This window comes from Cibotium barometz, chromosome 46 (genome assembly GCF_041138505.1).
Source record: "Cibotium barometz isolate CiBa-2024 chromosome 46, ASM4113850v1, whole genome shotgun sequence".
In the NCBI taxonomy this organism is placed as follows: Eukaryota; Viridiplantae; Streptophyta; class Polypodiopsida; order Cyatheales; family Cibotiaceae; genus Cibotium; species Cibotium barometz.
The window spans coordinates 1,333,036-1,352,681 of record NC_141091.1 but is presented as its reverse complement, the minus strand read 5'-3'; the positions used below and the strand labels follow the sequence as shown (position 1 = coordinate 1,352,681).

The 19,646-nt window shown below is 39.2% G+C and overlaps 1 protein-coding gene across 1 annotated transcript; it reads right to left on the bottom strand.

Moving 5' to 3' along the window:
* Nucleotides 1–18,283: 18,283 nt before the first annotated feature.
* LOC147611793 (uncharacterized) lies at nucleotides 18,284–19,380 on the bottom strand. The gene is made up of 2 exons (XM_086784204.1): nucleotides 19,087–19,380; nucleotides 18,284–18,742 (listed from the first exon to the last, which is right to left on the bottom strand). Exons 1-2 carry the CDS (start codon nucleotides 19,373–19,375, stop codon nucleotides 18,405–18,407), a joined length of 627 nt encoding a protein of 208 aa, XP_086640330.1. The 5' UTR covers nucleotides 19,376–19,380; the 3' UTR covers nucleotides 18,284–18,404.
* Nucleotides 19,381–19,646: the final 266 nt, after the last annotated feature.

The window sequence follows — 19,646 nt, the reverse complement described above, 5'->3', positions numbered from 1 at the left end:
TTGTAGATGAAACAAAAAATTCGGAGCATTTAAAGGATTGTACACAAACAAGATCTGGTTTTTATGCAAATAGAGTAAAAGAGCTAAGTGATGAGAAGTTAGCTCTTGAAGTAGCTAACCAATAGCTGGAGAAAAATCAAATAGAGATGATTGAATAACAAAAAAAGATGGAAAACTTTTTCAAAAACCCCAAAAGAGGCTTAGATCTTCAAAAGAGCTTAATGCTATAATCAAGAAGCTACATGAATATAAAGACAAAATGAAACGGATGGAAACATATTTTTTTTAAAAAATTATATAATTTACAAACTATAAAGAATAATGTACTAAAAGAGCAATCTGATTTTTGTGTAAAGATAGTTTAACAAACATTTGAAAGACAACTTAAGAAATGTTCCACATATATTCAGAATAGAAAAGAGCAATCTGATTTTTGTGTAAAGATAGTTTAACAAACATTTGAAAGACAACTTAAGAAATGTTCCACATATATTCAGAATAGAAATGAACTTTTCAGACAAAATTAGATATAGTTTCTAGAAGAATGGAATAGCATTTAGTTAATTGTTCATCATTATGGCAGAGGAGAACCATAACCAGTCCCTCCGCTAGATCAACGCCCACCCCCTCTGATGATAGTAAATCTAAATCTTAAGCAAGAATGGAGAGTAGTGGCTTCCACTTTGACTCGTGTGCCAACTTCACTGTCAGAAAGGCCCGTGGACCCCGACAAGGGGCAAGAAGCAACACATTCCCCATGTGAAGTGTCCCTACCCATCCTTGTTCCCATTAAAGAAGAGCCACCCATGGTGCCAAACCTCAAAGAGTATTGTGTACACACTTTTGGGGCATTAAGGCTTAAAAGGATCACCACATGATCCCCTACATTACCTATGTATACCATGCCATAACATCAACTCACTAGCTAGAAGGCCAACATTTAGACAAGCGCACTAGCCAAGTTGACCGATAGCAACCAAGATTTCATTGTGGTGGATACGACTCTCCGCCCTTGCCTGTTGATGAGTGTGTGCATGGTAACCTAACTCACATGTATATATTTAACATAACCCTCCCCACATAATTGTATAATCACTACCTTCATCGAGTATTTTAAAAAGTATAAAAACCTAAAAACATATCCAAAAAAAGAAAAAGAAAAAGAATCGACCATCTCAAAAGTTCAATCATTTGAACGATTTTGAGAGGTATAGTGAGAATCCACGATTCAAGAAGTAATATTTGTAAAGTCAAATCAATGATTCAAAGGCAAAGATTCAAGATGTGAGACCAATGAGGTACGATAGTGATTTGAGAAGAAGAATTAGTGATCAAAGGAGTTGAATCAAAGTTGAATTATCTTGAAAGTGGGATCACCCAGGAGTCAGATTGCTACCACGATCCAAGATCGACAATCAAAGAAATTAAATCATTTGGAAAGTGGGATCGTCCGAGAGTTAAATCGCCACGATCCAAGAATTAACAATCAAAGAATTTTGAATCGTTTGGAAAGAGTCAAATCATTGATCCAAGAATCAATGATCAAAGGTGAGAGATCAATGAAGTTGGATCACAATCTTAGAAGTGAGATAGATGAAGTTGGATCACAATCTTAGAAGTGAGATAGATGATTAAAGAGGTTGGATCACATCTAAAAAGTCGAGTCATCAGGAAAGTGTCGAGTCATTAGGAAAGTGTGATTGCATGATCAGGTTTCTTGGATTGCAATTTATGATGATGTGGCATGTGCATCATCTACATCGTGGATCACCTACTTGGATCATCTATATAGATCACCTATGTGGATCGTCTATATGGATTACCTACATGTATAGAGAGAAGACTAGATCATCTATGTAGATCACCTAGATAGAACACCTACGTAGATCATATACATAGATCACCTATGTGGATCGTCTACATGGATTTCCTACGTGTATAGAGAGAAGACTAGATCATCTATGTAGATCATCGACGTGGATCGTCTACACATGACTCGCCTACATTTATAGATAGAAGACTAGATCATCTACATGGACTACCTGCATGGATCATCTACATAGATCGCCTATGTGGATTGCCTACATGTATAGAGAGAAGACTAGATCATCTATGTAGATCACCTACGTGGATTATCTACATGGATCGACTAGATTATCTACATAGATCGCCTACGTGGATTGTTTACATGGATCGACTAGATCATCTATGTGGATTATCTATGTAGATCACCTACATATGGATCATCTATGTAAATCACCTATGTGGATTGTCTACATGGATTGCCTATGTGTAGAGATCGTCAACATGGATCGCCTACATAGATCATCTATGTAGATCACCTATGTGGAGGATCGTCTACATGGATCACCTATGTGTATAGAGAGAAGACTAGATGTATGCTTGGAGAGGACTTATGATTCCAGTGTGCCTTCACTTGTGTAACATCACTTAGCTCTACATTCGCCTCCTCCCCCCCATTATTATAGACATAATACTTAACAAAATTGGCTACTTTGTCAGGCTGATGCCTCCTAGACAGTAAAACAGGTAAGGCATTCCAACTTCAGCCCTAGAGCAACCTCTTGACACTCCTTAGCATAGTGTGTGGTAGTCCATTGTACTACCACCATCACGTGGTAATCTCTCTCTTGTGCGGCGAAAGGCCAGTTTGCTTCTTATAGAGTTAAAGTAACCTTGCAAGTCTGTATCGTTTTGCAGACAAATCCAATGGGGCTCTAACAACCTTGCAATTTCATCTATGCAACTTTGCCAGATCATATCTCCTGGTGGCAGTTTCATAGTTGTAGTAGCAAGCAAGAATGGCAGACTTGGATTTTTGGTGCCATGTAGACTTCAACTTAATTTTTGGTAACGGCAATCTGTATGTATTTCACCATCATCTACTACTTGCTTTGTCTAAACAAGTTGATGTGGCATTTGAGAAGCTATAAGTTGAGAGCTAAAGAGATTAGCGAAGATCTGCCAAAGGGTGTGTGTGTGTGTGAGAGAGAGAGAGAGAATGAGATAACCCACTCTCTTTTCGACATTGTGTGGACAAGAGGAAAGCTTGGGAAAAGCAAGCGCAGGAGAGAGACAGAGTAGGCATGCATGTCTCGTATTGCACTATCTTTGAGCACATGCATAATGGGTTACTAATGTCATATTCTTGAGGTCAGTGTGGTGGTGAAGCTTTTGCAGGATGCTAGCAAGTACTCTCCCAGAGAGTCCAAACACCTCCTGAACATCCACTCACTACCTAACTACTGTCAAAAACCTAAGGGCTTAATCCATTGAGCACAAGGAACTTTTACTCATACATCATGGATGGTGCCACATCCACCTCATCATCCCTTCATTATCTAGAGCCCTGAAAGTAACCTTTGGATCTTTCGTATCCATTCGCCAAACTATCCCTCACCATTAAGGGTGACTCTTGCTCCCCTAGACCCAAAAATGCTTTGATTCATTCCAAGGTTGCCTCCTCCATGCCCACGTCCAAACCCCCTCGGTAACCTTTTTAGGGTTGCCTACCTGTCGATGGGCCAAGTACCACAACATACTCCATTTACCTGAAGTAGCCCCTTTCCTAGACAAGGTTGACTTCACTGTCTTTAGAACCTTATCCCCATGGGGCTCGGATCTCCCTCTTACCCTCTATTATGTCAAGTCCTACCACAATATGAATAATTATGGGGAGGTTGAGATGTTGGATGGGTTAGTTCGTGCCAAATCTTGCTCACTGAGGATCTTATGCATAGAGCCCTACATCTCCAAGTCCACGCATCCAAGTTCCACAGTGGGGAAGGAAGCTATGAGGGTGTTGGACTGGATTCTAGCCCTCATGCTGCCATGTGGTGGTGTATTATCCCACATAGTGGGTTGGGGTCAACTTGATCCCCCTATATAGGGCTAAATGCCCATTGGTGTCCCCTCATCCCCCACCTTTATGGTGGTTCTCAAGATCTTGAGGTGGGGGGGACTCGGTTGGTTGTTTATCTTCTGCTCTGTGTGTGGTACTTTGCTGTTCCGCATTATTTCATATAGTATAGCCTTAGCATGCTTTTTTATGAGTGCTATATGTTAAAGTTTGGATAGAGTTAAAAACATCTAGCTTGTTGAATAATGCACTAGTTTGGACAATGAAGCATGATGGTCAAGTAAAACAAGCATGCTAGTTATGTGGACTAGCTAGTTAGTCTAAATTTCATCCAAACTTCAACACTATATACTAGTCATGCATACACTATTGTCATACAGTAGCCTAAAACGTTTTCAAATACTTCTAAAAAGCAGGCATAATGTTGATATATAGTAGTCTCAAAACAAATGCATACATTGTTGTCATATAGTAGTCTAAAGTGTTTTTCTAAATAGCAGTCATTATGTTGTTATATAGTAGTCTAAAATGTTCTAAACTCCATCCAAACTTCAACACTATATACCACTAAACAAATGCATACACTATTGTCATATAGTAGTCTAACATGTTTTAAATAGCTGTCATAATGTTGTTATATGAGTGCTATTGTAATATAATTGTTATATATATACTAATCAAATGACACTATGCATTACAATCATCCAGTCTAGAACCTACATGTCATTTCTCTTTAGGAGACATGCATGATACATGACTATTGTGTAGCATTATAGTAATCCAAATGACTACTACTATATTAAGCAATCACGCCTGCTGTACATTATTGCTATGTAGTAGTTATAGCAATCTTCTACCTATTATAAAGTAATCATGCTATAGTTATCCCCAATAATATATTATCACAACCTTATGCCTATAATAAAGAAATCATGCTACTATATAACTATTATATATTTTCCCCCGATATATTTCAACAATCTTATTGCTATTATAAAAAGTAGTTATTTTTGCTACATAGCGTTTAAAATAGCGATATTTTATAAAGCAATCAAGTTTGCTTTTATAACTTGTTTACAACAACATGCATGCCTACTTTAGATTGCTATATTTAAACATTCATGCCTACTTAAGTCGTTATGCTTGGTTTATAGCAATCATGATCTAGCTTTAATAGTCATAGCAATATGTCACTTATGTCTAATTTTTATGACTGTTGTTATAAGCAGTTAAATTAAAAGTAATCATTCTTATAATCATCCTATAAATATCCCCAATATATTATAGAAGTCTAATGCTTATTATAAAAAGTAGTCATGTTGCTACATTAGCTATCAAAATAGCAAATATTTTATAAAAGATTTATGTCTACCTTATAACTAGTTTATAGCATGCATGCCTACTTTATGATTGCTATTTTAAGCATGTTGGGGAAAAACACACACAATAGCTAAGAGGCTTGGGGGTGAGGAGTGTGAGAGAAAATGGCTAGCTTAAATGTATTGTTTGGAGTAAGAGCTCAAGGAGAAGAAACATACAATACCTTAGAGACTTGGAGGTGATGAGGAGTGTGAGAGAAAATGGCTAACTTAATGTATCATTTGGAGCAAGAGCTTAAGGAGAAGGGTAACTTAATGTATTGTTTGGAACTCAAAGCCTTGGGGGTGAGGAGTGTGAGAGAAAATGGCTAACTTAATGTATTGTTTGGAGTAAGAGCTCAAGGAGAAGGCTAACTTAATATATTGTTTGGAGCTCAACGAGAGAAGAAACATACAAAATGAGTAGCAACTCTAAACAATAGATATGGTTGCTTACACACTAGCTACCCTAAGGTGTCTGTTCACACCTAGATGGCCATGGGAAAAACCCGATGGGTGAAAGTTCCCATGGCCTCACTATAGTACTACCATAAATATCTAATAAACCCCCATGTAGTACAAATGTGAGGTTTACAGATTAGTCTTTGAAAGGGATAAGGCCCAAATCTTTGCGGAAGGCCTCAAACTTTTTATGTGACAAGGCTTTAGTGAAAGATCTGCCACATTGTCATGTGTACTACAATAGATCAAATTGATCTTACGTGCATGGAGTCTCTCTTTTGCCATAGTGGTAGTGCACTTTAATGTACTTGGTCCTCCTGACACGAAAGACAAGATTCTTGGCTACTACCATTGCACTTTGACTATCAATGAATTGGAGTGGGGGTGTTTGTTGAGATACAAAGATCCTCCATTAGACTTCTCAACCATACACATTCAAATGTCTGTTGAGATACAAAGATCCTCCATTATACTTCTCAACCATACACATTCAAATGTCACTGTTGCTATGTATTCAGCTTCACAAGATGATGTCACCATAGTTGGTTGACAAGAAAGAAGTTGTTTCTAGACGTGGAAAGTCATGTATCGTAATCACTTGGCAAAGGTATATTGTTATAAATGGTCCCCCCCTTGCAATAGAACAAACCAAGGTCTTGAGTGCCTTGTATCTAAAGATATATTTCACTGCCTCTCTCTAATGCTTAGTGCCTGGGAATTGGAAAGTTATGACACACCAAATTGAATGTTTGGCCATGAGTTGCACAAATATATAAGGCATCCAACAACTTTATCATAAGTGGTTATGTGAAATGGTTCTCCGGGATCCTCGAGACTAAGATTTACCCTAAGTTCCATTGGTGTAGAGATTGGTTTATAACTTTCCATATTTAACCTTTTGAGCATTGCCTTGATGTACTTAGACTACTTAATGCATCTTGCTATATAAACTGCATACCCAAGTAGTAGTGCAAAAGACCAAGATTTGATATCTCAAAATTTGAGGCAAGTTTAGCCTTGAAAGTGGTAAATTAATCCCATTGGTTCCTATCAATGACGTAGAGAATGACAACAAACAACTCCTACTTTTCCTTTTTGGCATATAAGCTCTTCGTATAGGACTATTTTAAAATCCTTGTCCAATCAAATAGGCATGAATCTTCTGGTACCAAGCCCTGGGGGCTTATCTCAAACCATATAAACCTTTCTTGCATACTTTCTATTTTTGACTCGGTTGGGAAAATATACCTAGTTGACTCACATCAACTTCTTTTTGTATGTCACCATTCAAGAATGTTGTTTTGATGTGTAATTGGTGCACTTTCCATGCATGATGGGCTGCCAAAGGCAGTAACAAATCTCATATAAGAAGTGGGGGAAAAAGTTTTCATCATAATCAATCCCTTTTTGTTGGGCACAACCTTTTGCAAGTATTCCCTTTTGAACATGTACATAGATTCATCCATCGGCTTTTGTAGGCCCACTTAGTACCAATTGCTTTCTTACCAAGAGGTAGACCACTAAATCCCAAGTATCATTTTTTTTCTCTTGACTTTGTAAACCCATTAGGTACCAATTGCTTTCTTAATAAGAGGTAGATGCACTAAATCCCAATTACCATTTTTTTGAATGGCTTGAATTTAATCATGTGCATGGCTTTAACCTAATTTGGATCCTTTAAAAGACTCACGTTCATCTACATCATGTAGAGAACTAAGAAATGAAAACTCGACAATATCTGAGATGATTTTAGCATTGGATTTGGTTCTACTCTACACGCAAGGAATGAACATGCTAGGTAAGGCATAGGGCCATGAAGACCTTTGTCAATGGCATGTGTATGCAATGTACCTTGCCTTCTACCAGGTTCTTACAAGAGCTTTGGAGCTCGGTGGTGAAGGCTTTGGCTTAGTTTATTCGGTTGGTTGGAAAGCAGCTGACAAGGCTCTGATACGAAGCTCGATGCCGAGAAAGAGCTGACGAGGCTTTGATACCATGAAAGAACATGGAACAAGAGAGCACCATGCGCACAGCGAAAGCAGAGCACCACGCGTAGAGTAGAAGAGGCCAACAGAGCATTCAAGTCCCCACCATAAAAGTGGGGGATGAGGGGAGAGCAATGGGCATTTTGCCCTATATATAGGGGTCAAGTTGACCCCAACCCACTATGTGGGATAACACACTGCCACATGGCAGCGTGAGGAGCAAGAGGGCAAGAATCTATTTCAACACTATATTCAAGTAAAAGACAGTAATAATTTAAGGAAATTTATACATAACTTTGATTCTTGAATATTTTTTGTAATATTTGTAATATTCATCAAAGGTTATTGGGGATAGTATTTGAGAATGTCAGATGTCATTTCAAAGGTTATTGGGGATAGTATTTGAGAATGTCAGATGTCATTTCAATTTCAATTTAAAAGTATTTAGATATCTCATAATCTAATTGGTCTCTATGCTCTATCTTCTAGAAATAAAACAATAGCTAGGGATGCCATGGAAATCCCTTTACCTCGTGTAATTACTGAATGACATGTTTAAGGGCAAGCTCGAGCACTGTCTACACCTTCCTTTAGCTCACTCAAGCATTTTCTCTATAGCTCATGATTTTGTTAATAGCTTTGATGTCGACTTGATTGCATATATCAATTTTGACATCAATGATTCAAGAATCTTTTGTATTCGGAGGCGATGCATCTTTGAAAAACACTCGCTATTGTGTTGCTCTTGCTATTTCTACCATATTTTTCTCTTTGAATCTATATCTTCATGCTTTTTGGCCGTAACACTTCCAACAAATTGTGACATACCTCCATGCTTTTAAAATTTGGCCAATAGACTTGGACTTATTGCAACTACTCTTCTTTATAAGGACATGCATCTCTCCCATGTAAGCACTTTTGCAAATGCTTGTGACATCTCCTTGTTTGGTGGGTGTAGCTTGATATACTTTGTAATGTAGGAGGATAAACTCCTCATGAAATGTCTTACGAACATGATAGGTCTTCATTTTCTACCCTTTGCATGGTTTTGATCAAGTAAAAATATACTCCTAGTAATCCTCGCTAATGTTTTGCACACCATAAATGTGTCATGGATTGACTCCAAGTTTACTCAACCCATGGTTATTTCAAAACTTGCTTATGTCACGGAAAAATCTAGTATGGATAGGTGGTTACATAACAAGCATCCTCAATATCTTTCACTACAAATGAGAGGGGAACAAGAAGCAGGGATTAAGGAACACAACTGCAAGGAAGAGATAGAAACAAGCATAGGAATAAGGGGTAAGGTTACAAACAAGAGAAGGAAACAATCAACCAAGTAAGAAGTTTACTCAAGTTAGGAGAACCCTGAGAAAAAAACTATGCTACAATAGTATCAATAGCATGCACATGCAAATAAATGGAGTAGACGAGGAATATCTTTTTAAAAATGTTGTACATCTAAGGGAGGTGGCATTCAACAAGTAGTTTATTGATTACTGACAAATGATATTATATATAATTATTTTTAAACCTAATGACAGAGTGTAGAGTGTAGAGTGTAGAAACGTTATTAGCAGGAATGCAGAAATCAATGACAATGATTACAAAGCTTCAAAGCTATTCTTGAAGATGTGATGTCAATGACAATGATGGCCTTGTTTGAACACTAAATGCTATTGCAGTGTAGAATACCCAAAATGCTATTACAGTGTAGCAGGAATGCAGAAATCAATGACAATGATTACAAAGCTTCAAAGCTATTCTTGAAGATGTGATGTCAATGACAATGATGGCCTTGTTTGAACACTAAATGCTATTGCAGTGTAGAATACCCAAAATCAAACAAAGAAAGTTTGAACTGACACTCTCCTAGGATGTCTGCAAAACATTACAACATTCTAAGACACCTCGAAATGCACCCTGAAACGCCCCTGAAATGTGAAAAAATTAATGTGAACATAATGAACACAAAATTAACATAGTTAAGAGCACACTATAATGTGAGAAGCTCGAGGAGAAGGTACCAAGGGGATGAGGGCCAAGAGAACCTACTCTAATACCAATTATTGTTAGAGTGGAGACGAAGATAGAAACACACACACACACACACACACAGATGCAGCAAGCAAGGAGAGATAGAAGCACAACACTCATAAGAGTGTGTTTGCATGCTCGAGGGGAAAAACCTCCTAAGGAGAGATAAAGTGCCTTTTCCCATTACTAACATCCATCTATCACTACCATATAAGTGGTTACAAGAGGATGAAATAAGTCATCATGCAAACTCAAGCACTTGGGAGGAGTTTAAGAACTCTATGTTTATTTGGAATTCTGTGCCTCTAAATGAGCAAAGCATTGACCTCTTAATTTTTAATTTCTTAGAAAAGGCTTAGAGCCCACCACGAGTATGTAGATAGATGCTTATGAAAATTCGTACTTTCCATTGGTGTAGAGATTGGTTTGTAACTTTCCATATTTAACCTTTTGAGCATTGCCTTGATGTACTTAGACTACTTAATGCATCTTGCTATATAAACTGCATACCCAAGTAGTAGTGCAAAAGACCAAGATTTGATATCTCAAAATTTGAGGCAAGTTTAGCCTTGAAAGTGGTAATTTAATCCCATTGGTTCCTATCAATGACGTAGAGAATGACAACAAACAACTCCTACTTTTCCTTTTTGGCATATAAGCTCTTCGTATAGGACTATTTTGAAATTCTTGTCCAATCAAATAGGCATGAATCTTCTGGTACCAAGCCTTGGGGGCTTATCTCAAACCATATAAACCTTTCTTGCATACTTTCTATTTTTGACTCGGTTGGGAAAATATACCTAGTTGACTCACATCAACTTCTTTTTGTATGTACCTAGTTGACTCACATCAACTTCTTTTTGTATGTCACCATTCAAGAATGTTGTTTTGATGTGTAATTGGTGCACTTTCCATGCATGATGGGCTGCCAAAGGCAGTAACAAATCTCATATAAGAAGTGGGGGAAAAAGTTTTCATCATAATCAATCCCTTTTTGTTGGGCACAACCTTTTGCAAGTATTCCCTTTTGAACATGTACATAGATTTATCTATTGGCTTTTGTAGGCCCACTTAGTACCAATTGCTTTCTTACCAAGAGGTAGACCACTAAATCCCAAGTATCATTTTTTTTCTCTTGACTTTGTAAACCCATTAGGTACCAATTGCTTTCTTAATAAGAGGTAGATGCACTAAATCCCAATTACCATTTTTTTGAATGGCTTGAATTTCATCATGTGCATGGCTTTAACGTAATTTGGATCCTTTAAAAGACTCACGTTCATCTACATCATGTAGAGAACTAAGAAATGAAAACTCGACAATATCTGAGATGATTTTAGCATTGGATTTGGTTCTACTCTACACGCAAGGAATGAACATGCTAGGTAAGGCATAGGGCCATGAAGACCTTTGTCAATGGCATGTGTACGCAATGTACCTTGCCTTCTACCAGGTTCTTACAAGAGCTTTGGAGCTTGGTGCTCGGTGCCGAGAAAGAGCTGACGAGGCTTTGATACCATGAAAGAACATGGAACAAGAGAGCACCATGCGCACAGCGAAAGCAGAGCACCACGCGTAGAGTAGAAGAGGCCAACAGAGCATTCGAGTCCCCACCATAAAAGTGGGGGATGAGGGGAGAGCAATGGGCATTTTGCCCTATATATAGGGGTCAAGTTGACCCCAACCCACTATGTGGGATAATAGACTGCCACATGGCAGCGTGAGGAGCAGGAGGGCAAGAATCTATTTCAACACTATATTCAAGTAAAAGAGATGCATTATAAAGAATCAAGTCTCTACACCAAGATGCATTATGAAAGCAAAAGAGCTAAGGGAAGCAATTTTTAGCGCTAATTTATGCCCTCTTTTTGAGATTCCAAATCTGGCAATATCGAGTATTTGGATACAAAGTGAAGGTATACAAGGCTTGTTCTTGCTTGGACTAAAGATTTTGAAGTTTCATTTACACTGAAACTCATCCAAACGCCTCTCAAATTTCTATTATAATAGTGTGGAAAAAATCTAGACACTTGCATTAATGTCTCATTGTAAAAGGGTTAAACACTGGTATTAATGTCTCATTGTAAAAGGGTTAGGCACTGGCATTGGACACTTCAATTGCTAAGACCTCCCTTGTTCATTGCATAGAATCATGGCAACATCTCTCATTGTAAAAGTATTAGACACTTGCATTGGAAACTTCAATTGCTAAGACCTCACTTATTCATTGCATAGAATCATGGCAACATCCTAAATCATACGTGGCAAGTCAAAGTCACGTATATGCTATTGAAGGAGAATCCATGGGGCATAGTGAGTTGGAGAGAAAAGTGTCCCATGGATGAAGAATTGAAGAATGCATGGGTGGGAAGAGATGAAGAAGGCTTAACCATAATTGTATTGTGTTTAGGAGACTCAATCATACATCACATTGCTTCTTTAAAAATATTTTAAAGAAGCTTGGGATGAGTTGAAAAGGCTTTTTGGGGTAAAAGGAAAAACTTTAAAATAAGCTCGAATTTTCAGCCTTGAAATGATGAAGAAGGGGATTCATTTCTTGTACATGTTAACAAGATGAATAAGCACAAATTTTGTCCTCCAAATGAAGAAGGGGATTCATTTTCTGTACATGTCAACAAGATGAAAGGCATAATGAATCAACTTGCAAGCATTGGTGTGCTAATGAAAGCGGAGGATGCAATAGCAATCCCTCTCAAAAGCATAACATTGGAGTATGGGCCATTGGTGTCTACTCTCAAGAACCTTTCGGACAGGAATAGAAGTGGAGGAAGAGAAAATATAGAAAAGCAAGGCTACATCGACAACAACAAGAGAAGAAAAAGACTTCTTCTCAAGAGGAGAACTAAAGTACAAAGAAGGAACCAAGAGCAAAGTCACGTGCCAATATTGAAGGAAGGTAGAACATATGGCTAAGGATTGTTTCCATAAGAAGCAGGCAACATGATGGCCAATGAAGTAGGAGATGGCAAAACAAGGCTTCCCATGAAGGAAGCAATCCTGAGTAACTCACCTTGTAATTGCAACCCTAATCCCTACCCTTGTGTAGAATTCCAAATCATATCTACATGGTGTGCCTATTGTATAAAGGCAGAGGGTGCAATAATTTGGCAATAAGGCGAGGCATGTAACCTTAGGATACGATGGAGGTGTATTAGATGTAGCTTCTTGTAAAAAATGAGTGTTATGAACTAGCATCTTCCCCGGGCAACTCAAAAGTAGGTGCCTCCTTCAAGTGGGATAGTGGATGAGTCAACAATTAGTATTTAATGCACCTAAAAGTGGGGGGAGGTGGTCCTTGATTAGTGGGAGATTAATTAAGTATGATTATAGGGCCACATTAGTGGCTAATGCTGATGTATTCTCAGTCTATTTAAGAGGCACCCATCTCATGCAATGCGTGCGTGTTCATCTCATATTATTGGGATGAGTTGAAAATTTAAAGAAGCTTGGGATGAGTTGAAAAGGCTTTTTGGGGTAAAAGGAAAAACTTTAAAATAAGCTCAAATTTTCAGCCTTGAAATGATGAAGAAGGGGATTCATTTCTTGTACATGTTAACAAGATGAATAAGCACAAATTTTGGCCTCCAAATGAAGAAGGGGATTCATTTTCTGTACATGTCAACAAGGTGAAAGGCATAATGAATCAACTTGCAAGCATTGGTGCACTAATGAAAGCGGAGGATGCAATAGCAATCCCTCTCAAAAGCATAACATTGGAGTATGGGCCATTGGTGTCTACTCTCAAGAACCTTTCGGACAAGAATAGAAGTGGAGGAAGAGAAAATATAGAAAAGCAAGGCTACATCGACAACAACAAGAGAAGAAAAAGACTTCTTCTCAAGAGGAGAACTAAAGTACAAAGAAGGAACCAAGAGCAAAGTCACGTGCCAATATTGAAGGAAGGTAGAACATATGGCTAAGGATTGTTTCCATAAGAAGCGGGCAACATGATGGCCAATGAAGTAGGAGATGGCAAAACAAGGCTTCCCATGAAGGAAGCAATCCTGAGTAACTCACCTTGTAATTGCAACCCTAATCCCTACCCTTGTGTAGAATTCCAAATCATATCTACATGGTGTGCCTATTGTATAAAGGCAGAGGGTGCAATAATTTGGCAATAAGGCGAGGCATGTAACCTTAGGATACGATGGAGGTGTATTAGATGTAGCTTCTTGTAAAAAATGAGTGTTATGAACTAGCATCTTCCCCGGGCAACTCAAAAGTAGGTGCCTCCTTCAAGTGGGATAGTGGATGAGTTAACAATTAGTATTTAATGCACCTAAAAGTGGGGGGAGGTGGTCCTTGATTAGTGGGAGATTAATTAAGTATGATTATAGGGCCACATTAGTGGCTAATGTTGATGTATTCTCAGTCTATTTAAGAGGCACCCATCTCATGCAATGCATGCGTGTTCATCTCATATTATTACTTTTTTATTTTGCTAATCTAATTACTAATTATCATTAGTACTCTCCCATGTTGGATTTCAACAGTACTCTTCATGAGCTAGTATTCTTTTATGTTTTACCTTCTCTTTTATGTTTTGCCTAGCATCTAACCTAGCCACTTCTTACTTCTAACTAAGCCTAACTTGTAATACTAGCTAGCTATCTAACTTATAATACTAGCTAGTCTAATATTAATTAGTAGACCTCTTAATCTTAATTATAGACCTCTAATTCATGCCCTTATGAGACCCTTTTTTAGGTCAAAACTCCCCTAATGAATCCTTACCCTAATATCCCTAATCAAGAAAGAAACGAGACAATTCCATTGCTGTTCATCATAGGAATATACATAAATGCCTCAAATGAACAAAGGCAACAAAAAGACCGAAACATCAGTCCCATTTTGATAGTTGGCAAACTCTTAAAGCCGACTACCAACCTATATATCATGGTTTCATTCAATGATACTTTTATAGCTCATTTACAATCTCTCGATCCAACCTTTAGGTGACACATGAGCCATTTGCCATTAGGAAATTGCTAATAAAACATGCAAGAAAAGTAATTACAATAGCAAGACCATGTTAAACTAAAAGTTTATTTTTCATCTTGGTAATAGTATTGATGTTGCCACCTTGATATGAGCTTAGAAATGCTGAACTCTTGGTGGCTTTCACATTTATAGGAGTTTTAACCACCAATAAATGCTCGTCATTAACACAAGTCAAGATGAGAGAGAGAGAGAGAGAAGAGAGAGGAGAGAGAAGTCATAATGTCAATAGCCAAGCGAACAAAAGGAAAACCACTACACCAATTCCTATTGCTCGCATGATGTTTATAAATCGCCAAATCTTATTAAAAATTTCATATCTTATTGTGTTCTACATAGCAAGCGTTTCCATGAATTAGAATAAATCTTACTACAAAGCCATTATAGTGACTGTAGGATAATCTTCTTACTACAAAAGCAAGACCATTACCTACATTTCAAGCAAGACCACCCAGTTCTGGGATGACATGGCGTCCCTCTAGAACCAGGTTGCATTTGGATAGGCATCTACATGATGCATACGCACAACCATATGATCGGCTTCCATTGACTGTAATGCACTTGGATTCTTGAGGACATGGTGGCATTGAAGGGGCATTACCTACAATTTAAGCAAGACCTTCACCAAGTTCTGGAATGACATAGCATCACCCTAGGCATAGGCATCCACACGATTCAAATGCACAACCATATGATCGGCTTCTATTGACATAGTTGGTCTATCAGGTAACAAGGTAGAATAGTGGTGATATCTTTATCAAGGCTCTTATTCAGAGTGGCATTTAACATTGGCATGGCATATCCCCATTAGGTGCCCCTCTTAACTTGTGGTTGAGGGGCGTTCATCTCCAATATCTGATCTATTTGCATACGACGCTTTCAAGGCCTTGCTTCATATAGTTGGACTGCTTTTTGGGGATGAAAAGTTTCCTCCCTTAGGGGCAAAACATGGTGGTTGAGGGGCAGGAGCAAGTATCAGACATCACAGCAAATAGATAACTACTAAAAGCTACATGCTGTCTCCCATCACACACGTGGCCATGTCTAATCTTCATAGTTAATCCCTGGTCTAGGCATCATTTTCAGGTAGTCTAGCAGAGCACTAGCAGGCTCATACAGTTCAAGTAGAATCTCCACAAGTAGACCCAAGGGCTCGCCATCCATCAGCCCACATGTTCTCAGTTTTGGCCATCATTTGGGTGGTTCTATGCCCCCTACAAAAGGCCAGCAGCATTAAATCAGTCATGAACATTGTCTGGGCTGGCCGACCACCATATTCAGCAGATATACCTGATTTATCTGAGTCATGGTTACATGGGACTGGCTGACAGCAAGTCAGGCTGGTCCAGGGCAGAAAACAGAGCCTATATAAGGGCTAGGCCAAGTCCATTCATAGCATCTGATGCCCCTTCAAGGGCAAGTCCATAGGCAATCAATAGAAGATAGAAAGTCAGTCAGTAAAAGGTCATAAGTCCCTCTTTTGGGAAGGCCAAAGGCCTCAGCAGTTGTTCAGACATATCATCATCTTTTGTACCTTATCAATATACTGGATACACACTTCATCTCTCTTTTCTCCCTTTGTCTTATCTTTGCGTTAAGCATCAGCATGTTCCTCAGTAAGTAGGTTTAGGGCTGTGGATTAGTACAGCAAGGCTTCCGCGCATGCAACATTGGTATTAGAGCATCAAGCTCAGCCCAACTAAGCATTAGTACTTCCAAGGAGGTGCATAGGTCCATATGAAGAATGCAGCCAGGGTACCAGTCATGGTGCAAATAAGGCATTAGGCAATGCCCAAGGAAGGTAGCTCTGGGGCATATGAGCTAAGCTCTTAGGAACATTTCCAAGCGTGGAGCAACAACAAAGATCATCTCCACAGACAAAGACCATGGATGTGTTAAGGGAAAGGGCATTGAAGGCATAGGTACAACAATGGAACAAATGCACAATTCTTCACTAGACTTGGAGTGGATCTGAGATGTGCAGGGTTTTCAACCAAAGTGTCAAAGTCAAGCAGTCAAAATATAAAAAGAAAAGCAATCGAATTTCAAAAACAAAAGTCCACAGAGGAAGGATGACAGGTTTCCAATCCATTATCAAGTTTAGCAAGCGGGGATGTCACATGCACACATGTGGCCATGTCTAATCCTTGTAGTTAATCCCTGATTTAGGCATCATTTTAGGGTAGTCTAGTAAGGCACTAGCAGTTTCATACAATTCAAGCAAAAGCTCCACAAGTAGACCCAAGGGCTCAATCATGCATCAGCCCACCTGTTCTCAGTTTTGGCCATCATTTGGGTGGTTCTATGCCCCTACAAAAGGCCGACAACATTAATCAGTTGTGAGCATCATCCAGGCTGGCCAACTACCATGTTCAGCATGTGTACCTGATTTATCTGGGTCATGGACATATGGGACTGACTGACGGCAGGTCGGGCTGGTCCAGGGCAGAAAACAGAGCCTATTTAAAGGCTAGGCCAAGTCCATTCATAGCATCTGATCCACCTACTATCAATATACTGAAGACACACTTCATCTCTCTTCTTTCTTTGTCTTATCTTTGCGTTGAGCATCAGCATGCTCCTCGGTAAGTAGTCTTAGGGCTGTGGATTAGTACAGCAAGGCTTCCACGCATGCAACATGCTGACTACAAGCATTTGAGTACCTACTGTAATTTTATCAAAATACTCATGGGGCCCAAATCCTGAAACACCAAGATCCATGAATTGGCATGTCAAATACATTGAAGAGTAGTGTAATTTAGTGGCCCAGACTCAGTTCAAAACCAAAAAGCTAAGAAATGTGGATAAAAGTAAACACCTCAAATACTTTTAAGGCAACAAAAATACCCAAACAACAGCCCCATGCTCATAAGTTGACTTTATTCTTGGTACTTTTATAGCTCATCTACAATCTATTGATCAGACCTCTAGCAGCTCACACCTGAGTCGGGCTGATCACCACCCCAACATTAACAGTTGTCACAAGAAAAAAACTAAACCATAGAAGTAGGCTGGATAACAAATGGGACAAAGGTGAGGAAATTTTCCCAATTCTTGCTGAGTGAGCACTGTCTTTGCAACCCGCTTCAAAGGGCCCTTCATGATATTTGATAACTGAACTTCTCAACCCAACTCAAGTTTCCATAGCCAACTGTATACTCCTTTCTGCAGGAATACTTGCTTGCTACCCATGCAGATGTGACCCAATGATGGACATGCAAAATGCTTCATGAACAGAGTTAGATGGACATTGTAGACATTCACAGAACTATGATTCTGATTTTGAAACCAGGAATGGCACTTAGGCCTGCAATCCTGGTGGAAATGGCGAGGTGGGAGCTGAACCATTCTGTAACTGGGGATTGCGGGCTTAACTATCATTGCCAGCCATCATGCAACCTACTCCAGACACGTCTTTCTATTGTTGATCAGCCACAAAGTCATCCTGCAAGTTTCAGATCCCAGGTTCATTTTTAAAAAAATCATCCTGCATATTCCAGGCTGGGGCATGTGACAGGCCAAAGAGAGACAGCAAAATAGCGGGAAGAGAATACACGAGACTTAAAATTGCACATACAATAAAACCTCCTGTCAGAACAGGGACAAAGTCCAGCGCTGGCATACAATAGTGAGATAAACGTACATTTGGGAGGTGTAACCCTATACAAAGGCTTTTACATATTGATCAACATCAGTCTTGATGACACTTAGCTGTCCTTCTGATGTGATCTTCATCTTTTCATCACTAAGAGTAAGCAATACTTTTGCTTGGAAGGGATTGGCATAAGCATTGGGATTGCAGAAGAACTCGACAAAGACCCCATCTTCAGTGTGTCTGAACTCCATGCTCTCCCATCTCCGGGGCCTTCCAGCCTTCTCTTTCTCTCTGAAGGTGTTAAGGACATCCTCGATGGCTTTTGACAGCCCCATTGCTGCAGCTTGTGACAAAGGAACTGTTACAGTGGTGTTCTCAACATGAAATGTGATAGCTGTTGATGCTGCAAGAAACAGAAGACAGAGACATTGTTTCAAATGAAGATGTAGAGCTATGAAAAAAGGAAATACACACACACATGCCTGCATATATGCATATACACGTACACATACAGAATGCATCTACACATACACATGCAAATACATACACACAAACATAAACCACCAAAAGAAAATGCCGTACACTAATGGAAAACCTTCGCCAGCAGGATCTTCAAATTTAAAGCTAAACAAAAACCTTGCATTTCTTGGAGAGGGAAGGGGACACCCTTGATCTATGCAAAATCCTAAGAACCTTAGCACTAATCCTAACAACATTTGCAAAAAGAAAGACAATGGAAAGCTTTACCTTGAATGCAACATTGAAGCCTTTCGTTGAGATGGGCAGACTTACGCGTGTGCGTGTGGCGACGGTGGTGGTGGTGAGAAAGTAGTAGAGCTGGTGGGAGGAGTGAGGAGAGACGATGCGCCGAGGCCCGCTGGCAGGAGAGGCGGTGGAGAGCAGCAGCGTTGATGTTGTGGTGGCGTAGGGGACAGGAATGCAATGGAGGAGAAACTCCAACAGCAGCAGCCGCCGCTAGAGTGTCCATTTGAAGAAGAAGCGGATGAGGAAGCATCGCTTTATGTAATCGGAACATCAAATTTGTTCATTTTTTCTTGACTTCTATGAAATCCTATCACTTCTTTTTCTCTCTCTCTCTCTTTTTTGTTTTTTTTTTTGGAAATTGGGAGGGTGCTGCCCTGTGTGCCGCCGGCCATCGTTTAGCCCCTAAATATCGAACCCATGGAATCCGACGGTTCTACTAGTTGAACTATACGCCTGTTGGTGAAACCTATCATTTCTTTAATACCTCAAGATTAACATCAATGTAAAAGTTAAAAAGACTAACATCGTGCGCTTGTTCCAGT